The sequence below is a fragment of the Notamacropus eugenii genome, chromosome 1 (assembly GCF_028372415.1).
Source record: "Notamacropus eugenii isolate mMacEug1 chromosome 1, mMacEug1.pri_v2, whole genome shotgun sequence".
Taxonomy (NCBI): Eukaryota; Metazoa; Chordata; class Mammalia; order Diprotodontia; family Macropodidae; genus Notamacropus; species Notamacropus eugenii.
In genome coordinates, this window is record NC_092872.1 from 429157784 (window position 1) to 429166724 (window position 8941).

Here is an 8941-nt window from a genome sequence, read left to right on the forward strand (position 1 = left end):
GAGAAGTCAAGAAGGTTGAGGATTGAGAAAAAGTGAGGAGTTCACCGTCACTGGAGGACAGGTTGGGGAGATACAAAAAGCCCATATTTATGGACTGCTCCTGGAATTAAGGATCATCATTATCATCATCATCATCATTATATTAGGTTATAATATCCTCAAGGGAAAGAACTAATGTATATGTATTATAATTCCCATTTACAGATAAGGAAAATGAGACAATGATTTTACACAAGGTCATGTGGTTAGAGGGCATATTCGTTTACTTATTCTTTCATACAACAAATATTTATTTGTTATTTATGTGACTCCAAACTAGATGGGTAAAATGCTGTTCCTCAATTTTCTTCCTTTGGCATCTTCTGCCTTTAAATAGAGTCCAGCAGTCTCTACTTCATGCTTTTCTATGGGCTATTTCCCATGCCTGGAATGCTTTCCTTCCCTTCTTCCAAACCACAGAATTCCTGGCTTCCTTTAAGATTCAGCTCAAGGGCCAACTCATACAAGAAGTTGTTGAATGAATGCATGAAGTTCTGGAGAACTTAGGTGGAGGAGCAGGGCCTTTCCCTTGCTCTCTTTAGAAATGCCAGGTGGTTTCTTGGATCCACAGGGTCTCTCTTTTTAAAGTCTATGTTGGCACTGAAAAATGGGCAGTTGCTTCTCCATGCCAGCAAAGGTCCCTCCCTTGACTAAGTGTGATATCAGTTCTACCCTGGATCTACTTTGAATCTTACTAGAGCTTACGAGGCCATATTGAGTGCATGCCTGATGTCAAAATGGAAAGATAGCATGCTCTCCGAACCAAATCAAGGGACATTGGTCCCTAGAACTAGGCCGTAGCAAATGTTTATTAGGCACTAGGGATACAATCTAATAAGGATTATTGAGCTCTTATATGTCAGGCGCTGTGCTAAATTTTGGGGATACAAAGGAAAAAAAACCTCAGTCCCTGTTCTCATGATGCTTACCTTCTAATAGGGGAGATAACAGTTAAAAATGGGACCATACAAGGTAAATGCAGTCTATAGAAGGCAACCTTAGAAAGGATGACATTAGACTTCATTGGAAGATGAGCTTGATCTGAACATTAAAGAATACAAAGAGGAAATCAATCCTTGTCCTTGACTTCATGGAGTTTAGAGTCAACTTTGAAAAGGCACCTTGGTGTAGTGGAAAGATTCAGAGTTAGAATCTAGAGATGTGGATTAAAGCTTAGTACATTACCATGTATTCGCTGTGTAGCTAAGGACAAGTTATCTGGGGCACCTCTTGGCTTCATCTATCAAACAAGGATATTAGATCATCATGTCTATGGTCCCTCCCATGTAAGAGATTCTATCATCTCATGGTCCCAAGTCCTTTGAGTCTTTCCCAAAGGCCTCAGCTTCCACTGTGGTCATGGCCATACCAACTTTTGCACTACTTATTTTACCAGGTGTATTTGAGGCTGGTGTTTTTTAACGGTAAAGTCCTATTACATAAATGTGTGGTTCCTCCCCACCCCTTCTCACAGTGAAAGTCAATGTGGATGGAATTGCTGGAATTGACTGTTCCCTGATGCAGCCTCCAAAATTCAAGGATGACCACGTGGACATTTCTCTGAAGGTGAGTATCAGTAAAAGAATGAAAGGTTTCCTTCCTGGTCAATAGACATGAGGAGGTGAGGATCTGAGGGTCTAAGACTGACTGCTTCTCTCAAAGCTCCATTTCCCCTGTTTCAGTAGCAGATTTTCTCCATGCATCTTTGGACTCAGATTCATGGGTTCTATTTGCAGCTCTGGGGAAGGCCACAGCCTCTTTGCCTGGATCTCATCTGCATAATGAGCAGAATCCTAACCATCTTCTGGAAATTTAAAACTCAGTCAAAATTGTTAGAGTGCTTTGGGATCTTCCTCTACAAACCATGAAAGAGACACATAGACAGAGAGGTGGGTCTTCCTTTGCCACTGACTCAAGAGATTAGAGGAGCCTGCTGCAAAAAAGGAAAAAGAAATGAGAGATATAAGAGCTGGAATCTAATCCCAACTCTATTGGGTGACCTTGGACAAGTCACAATCTCTAAGATGTCTCACTTTCTATTTAGAGCATAAAAATGTCTGCTCAGGGGATGGAGCCACCCCCCAAAATGTAATTTCTGGGATGCTTTCACTTTATTTCTGATTGATCTTTAAAAGCACTAGGCCCTAATACATGAATTTGAATTTTCTCTTAAAACCCTCCATTTCCTCCAGGTCAAGTAGTCAGTCAGTCAGTTACCTATAAACAAAATTTAACAGCAAGGATGTGGAGATTATTTTTTTCCTTTTAAATGAAGTATGTGAATAAGTCCCTTTGTAATGTGAATAACTACCCAGAATTTATTTGTTTCAAAAATCCAGGATTTTCTATTGTAAATGAATTTACTATGAAGTGGTAAAAATAGGAGAGCACTTCCCCAGTAGCCATAGGACCTGGATCTGAATCCTAGCTCCACTTCTAACTAATTGTGTGACCTTAATCTCTGTGGGCCTCCACTTCTCCCTTTGTGAAGTGAGAAGGTTGGACTGGATATTCTCTTAAAGACCCTTTCTAACTCAAAATTCTGTGGTCTGATTGCTGGATCAGTAGGTAAATATTGATTAAACTCCTACCATGTACCAGGCATTATGTTATGCCCTGGGAATACAAGGAAAATGCAAAAACAATCCCTACCCTCAAGGGGCTTATATTCTAAGGGGGGTGATAGTGGTGGAGAAAGTGAATGTAAACAGGCACATTCAAGATACATAGAGTAGAAGGGATGGGCACTAGTAGCTGGGGGTGCGCAGACAGGGAGGTGAGGTATAGGGGAGACAACTGAGGGAGAGAAAGGGGATTAGCAAAATCCTCCAAGAAGAAATAATGCTGGAGCTCATCTTGATGGTGTGGTATGGTGGAAAAAGCAATCAATTTGGAGTTTCAAGAAGCTGGATGCTTACTTGGGCAGGGATAAAATCTCAATATCTCTGAGCAACTCTCTAAAATGAAGACAATACCTGTGGTACCTCATTCACAGGCTTGTTCTAAGGCATATGTGTGTGTATGTGTCTGTGTATGAGTGTATGCAGGTGTGTGTATATATACACACTTCAAAACACTATGTGTCAGATATTTTTATAATTATAATTTTCGGATTTAGCATCTTGGGTGCTTTTCCCAGCACCGTCACCAATGAGTTCTGCTGTTTTGGACCAGTCACTTAGACAAGTTCACTTTCTAGACCTCAGGTTCTCAAGTTATAAAGCTATGTAAATACATGTTTATATTTATATAAATTAATATAATAATTTATTTATTCTTAATTCTTGTCTAGCTTTCCTCATGTGTTTGTAGTTTACATTTCATTTTGAGGGTTCCCACTTTTTTTGAAGTTTGCATTAATTTATTAAAGCCTCTATAGTCTTTCCTAGCTCTAAAGTAAAAGATATAATTATATAATAATGTAACCATATAATATTAAATTTATATAAATATACCTATATATTTATAAGATATATAGCTCAAGCTGTATGAAATAAAATGCTAATCTCTACTGTGCCTAAAAAATAACCATAACCAATAACTTTTTTTATAAAAGAGCCTATGCAGAGGGGTGCTGGTAAATATAATCAGCTCTCCCTAAAAGTGTATCTATGAGACACTTTTTAAGTTTAATCTGCATCATTAAAATTTTCTCCATCACTTTCTTAAGTCTAAACAGTCAACAAAATAATAAATCAAACCCTGATTTTTAGCCTTTGTTGGTTTCTGAGGTTTAAGTGTACACACTGAAAAATTTAACCATCAGCTTGGGAGAGGGTAGGAGCTGGCTTCAGCATGTCCCTGAGCCCGTACTTCCTTACCAGGGCTCTTGTAAAGATTAAACAAAATTCAGGATAAGAAAGATTTTTAAAAAATATAAAATAAGGCATCAAAATGCTCCCCTTTTCATTTCTGAAAAATAGGTACAATTCAGGTGTTAAGAAAGGGTAGGAAAAAGAGACGGAGAATATTTAGCTGGTAGGGATTAGAAAGAAACAGGAACACCAGGTTTACTTAATCCTTTCTTTGGCTTTCCCTTCTTTCCTTCTTCAAGATGGACTTGAAGAGTTTTTCATAGTCCAGCCAATGACATTTTCTGTGGCATCCCTATGTTACACAGCAGATGGACAACCTGCCTTCAAACCAGCTAGTGTTGGCACAGAAAACACAATTCCTTTTAGAATCCACCAAGCAAAGTACATGACATCAAAGTCACCTTACTTTGTGATTCATAGGATTATGGAATGTTAGAACTGGCAGAAACCTAAGAACAAAGAATGGCCAAGCCAGGAGAGAACATCTAGTTCTACCCCCTCAATTGAGGAAACTGAATCCTAGAAAGTGGAATAACCAGGGTTATACAGTTTGTAAATCAAGCACAGTTATCCCTTCCACACAGCGACTTTCCCAATTGTGGTTTTGATATATTGCAGGTTGGCATTAGAAACTAAATGGGAATTTGGAGGGGGGGTTATGGAAGACACAGACACTACGCAAAGACCAGCAGGTGACCCAGAAAAAAATCAGAAACTCAGAAATGCAAAAATCTACGTATAATATTATGGAATATCAATATATCTTATCTTTTAATGTGATTATTATTCAGACTTCTTCTCTGGTGTGGAGAGCCAAAAAATTTCACTCCAATTTTCCTGATCATGGAAGTGCCATTCCCTAAACCTTCATTCCCCCCATGTAGAAGGCATAACTGTAATTTTTTTAAAAAAATCCATAATAAATTCCAAGGGCAAATAGAGAATTAGAATTTTCTTTTGTTTTGGGGTTCCTTTACACCTCCGTCATTCCTCTTACTTCCAGCCCCTTAGCATTGTAGTTAATTACTTTCTTTGCACTTCTTATAATAATACATTGTAAAAATGTATTATAAAATTAATATGGTACCTAAATACAACTAAACTTGCTTAGAACTATTTATAATTAAATTAATTCAGTACATAAATTATCCTAACATCTTTTCAATCACAATATCTAACTCTTCACAAAGATTTTTGGCAATTTATTCTTATCTAGCTTTCCTCATGTGTTTGTAGTTTATATTTCATGCTGAGAGTTCCCACTCTTTTTTTTTTACTTTGAATTAATTTATAAATGCCTCTATAGTCTCTCCCAGCTCTAAACTCTACCATCCTAGAAGTCTTTCCAGATTTCTTTTACTCCTCAGATCAGTAATACTAGTATTGTAGTCATCTATTACATTAACGAGTCATAATTCATTTAACCTTCTTTGTCAGGCATTTAGGTTATTTAAATTTTTTTTTGCAATTACATATGATGTGGGTATGAAATTTTTGAACAGATAGCTCTTTTAAAAAAAGCCAAGGTATAGTCTTAATGATGGAACTATTGGAATAAAGTTTAAGATCAAAGAGTTATGGGTTTTTTTTTGTATATTTCACTGTGTACCACCAGAGTGTTCTTCAAAGATTTTAAAGTTAGCAATTCTACCAGCAACATATGAGTGTACCTGTTGCTATGTATCTTTACTTTTAATTATTTTTGCCAATTTGATTGGTGTAAGATAGCAATTGAAAGATATTTCAATTCTCTGTTTATAAGTGGGTTGCATACTTTTCCCAGTGACTAGTAACCATATGTATTTCCTTTTTTGCGGGGGAGGGGGATTGTTCCTAGGAGTTGATTGCTTTCTGTGGGAATTCCTTGTCCTTGATGGTACTTTCTCTTGCATTCACTCCTAGGGCCAATGTTACGGCTTGACTCATCATACCTCATACTCCTTTCCTTCTTCTGCTGTGAATTTCCGTAGCAGTCAACTACAGATGGTCTATTTTGGAGTCTCACACTCCTTCTTCGACTCAGCCATACATGTTTACAAAAATGCTGGAATCAAATACCTCCAAATGAGTAGTTCTATGGTAAGGCAGAGCAGGTGGAATTAATTACAGGCTCCCAGAACTAGAGAGAAGTCCCACCAGTCATTTAGTGCAGCCTGTATCTGAACAAGAACCCCTTATTCCACATCATTGCTGATGCTTCTCATTAAGGACAACCACTAGCCCTGAAGTCACTACTTCCATTTGATTTTTGGACAGCTCTTATTATTAGGAAGTTTTTCTTTACTTGGATCCAAAGCTTGTTTCTCTAAAACTGTTAGAGGGGGAGGATTGGAATGAATAAAGCCAAGATTCCTCTTCCTTGCCCCCAATCAAGTTAAACTAAATCACTCTTTTATAGAATACCTACTATGTGCCAGACACTTCTGGGTGGTACAAAGAATAACTGTCAAATAAGTATGCAAAAGCAAGACATATGAAGGACAAAATGGAAATAAGCAACAGAAGGATGGTACTAGAATTGAGGATGCTCAGGAATGGCTTCTCTTAGAAGATGGGGTTTTAGCGGAGACTTGAAAGAGTCTAGGGAAGCCAGGAGAGAGATATGAAGAGGAAGGCAGTTTTAGGCATTGGAGACAGCCAGTGAAAATGCCCTGAGTCAGGAAAAGGAGTGTGTTGGAGTTACTCAGCATAGTGACAGTGATGGAGCTTTGAGGGTGGGTGGTCTGCAGGCAGACAGGCTCTGAGTCCTGTAGCCTAAATTCTGGTGTCTTGAGCATTGTTACCTCAGAGGCAGGTGGTATGTGTGGCTGGGGTCATGGTAGTTTCTCAGAAGATGTTGTTGCTCAAAGAGGATGTGTGACTGAGCCATCTCTACTATTCTAAACAGAATTTTTGGTTCTCCCACACATCTGGATTGCAAGTCTCAAGATTACTTGCTTTTTCTCTTACTACAGGTTCCCAAGGACTCTGAATACATTTTGTCGACTGACTACTATGGAATTATGATCCCTCAGGTAATCTGTTTATCTCTTTTTTTGTAACAGTCTTTGAACCAGCCTGGGAGGGAGGGGATTAGCTAAATTGCTAAACCCATCATGACATCAGGGTGGCAGCTCCTAGTGATTACAAGGGGGTACAGGACTTTTCCACTCTAAATGTTGATTTTATGAGATCACAGACAAAATAAATGAATGATTGAATTTTTTTATTTACCTCTGGGGTAGGATGGATTTAGGGAAGAGAGGTGGCACAGTGAATAGAGAGCAAGGCCTTGAGTCAGGAGGAGTTGCTCAAATTTAACTTCAGATGCATACTAGCTGTGTGAGCCTGGGCAAGTCACTTCACCCTGTTTGCCTCAGTTTCCTCATCTGTAAAATGAGCTGGAGAAGGAAATGGCAAACCACTCTAATATTTTTGCCAAGAACACCCTAAATGGGGTCACAAAGAGTTGCACATGACTGAAACGACTGAACAATAGAAATTACTTATGATAACTTGGTGAAGAAAGGGTTGCAGGTATTATTACATTCTACAGTTTATGTAAATTTATAAGTTGTCTTCCCTCATTCAAATGTAAGCTTTTTGAAGGCAACAATGGCCTTCCTTTCTATTTCTATTTGTCTTCACAGAATTTTGTGGATAGAGTTCTAGACCTGGAGTCAGGAAGACCTGAGTTCAAACCCAACCTCAAACACTTCCTAACTGTGTGACCCTGGGCAAGTCATTTAACCTCTTCTTGCCTCTGTTTCCTCATCTGGAAAATGAGGACCATAACCAACATCTACTTCCAATGGTTGTTGTGAGGATAAAATGAGATAATAATTTCAAAGCACTTAGCGTAGTACCAGGCATATGGTAAGTGCTATAGGAATGTTAATTATGGTTATTATCATTGCACAGTGCCCAACACAGAGTAAATGATCAATAAATGCTTGTTAAATGATAGTTGGGAAAACTGAAGCCCAACAGGGGAAAGAGGGCTGCCAAAGTTGACCAGCCAGGAGGAGGAAGAACCAGGATTTAAACTAGGTCTCTGGCCTCATGGGTGGGGACTTTTCCTAGCAGACTCTACTGCTTCCTTTTCTGCACTCTAAACTGAAAGCTCCATTCTTTCTTCCCTTCATTTGATGGTATTAACCTTGGGGGAGTGCGGCGGTAATCCTCAATCTTATCTGGGACAGGGCTAATGCTCTCAGGGAGAGGGAGAGTGAGGAATGGGGATAGAGCAGGGTACTCGAATTGGCTGGTTGGGGACTTTGGGCTTTAATCACCTCTTCTTCCTCCTTTCTGTTCCCAGGTATCCCTGATGCAGAACCTGTTTACTTATTACATGTCCAAAGTTTGGCTCTGTATAATTAATGGTAGGAAGCATTGGAGAATTGGTTGGCCTTAGGTCCCAAGGGACCCCGTGGAAATAGTAGGGTCCTCTACTCATACCCCCTTTTCCCCTAGGCTCTAGCTAATGGTCCCTATGTTTATCAAGCACTTTCCTAACAACAACCCTGTGAGATAAGTGATACAAATATTATCACTTCCCATTTTGTAGATGAATTGATCAGTTTCTAAGCCTTCAGACCTTATCTTCAGGGAGTTTACATTTTATTGGCGAAGACAACATGTGTGCTCAGAAGTATAAACAAAATATATCCAGTGGCACCAGAAGCAGGGGCAGGAGTGGGAAAATGGGGATGAACATAGGTCTGTCTACTCACAAATCAGGTTTTATTCCTGAGTATTCATTCCTGGTAAAGATATAGCTGATCACTTTAAGGTATTATACCCAATTCAGGTACTTCTTCTGTTTTGAGGCCATCACTGATTCCCCCTTTCCAATCCTCACTCCCCAGCCTCCTCTGACCTTACATAGTTTGTACCACTCAAATGGTGGTACCATGCATCAAAGCTATCTGTCATCATGTATTACCCCCCACCCCCCCAGATTGTGAGCTCCAAGAGAGCAGGGCCTGGTTCTTATCTCAGCTTTATAACTTCTTTTGTGTCTAGCATAGGGCTCTATATGCAGTAGGTGCTGAATGTTGGATGTTCAAAGTGCTGGGTTAGGAGTTAGAGGTCTTGGATTCAAGTAC

The 8941-nt window shown here is 39.2% G+C and overlaps 1 protein-coding gene across 1 annotated transcript; it reads left to right on the forward strand.

Annotated features, from left to right (window-relative positions):
- Window positions 1–1437: 1437 nt before the first annotated feature.
- Window positions 1438–8317, forward strand: LOC140518113 (bactericidal permeability-increasing protein-like). The gene is made up of 5 exons (XM_072629936.1): window positions 1438–1605; window positions 5757–5933; window positions 6809–6868; window positions 8152–8215; window positions 8307–8317. The coding sequence occupies exons 1-5, from the start codon at window positions 1483–1485 to the stop codon at window positions 8315–8317; spliced, it is 435 nt and encodes a 144-aa protein (XP_072486037.1). The 5' UTR covers window positions 1438–1482.
- Window positions 8318–8941: the final 624 nt, after the last annotated feature.

Coding starts and splice junctions, on each gene's coding strand:
- LOC140518113 (XM_072629936.1), top strand. CDS start 1,483: ATGTGTGGTTCCTCCCCACCCCTTCTCACAGTGAAAGTCAATGTGGAT. Junction 1,606..5,756: donor ACGTGGACATTTCTCTGAAG/GTGAGTATCAGT, acceptor ATTCACTCCTAG/GGCCAATGTTACGGCTTGAC. Junction 5,934..6,808: donor TCCAAATGAGTAGTTCTATG/GTAAGGCAGAGC, acceptor CTCTTACTACAG/GTTCCCAAGGACTCTGAATA.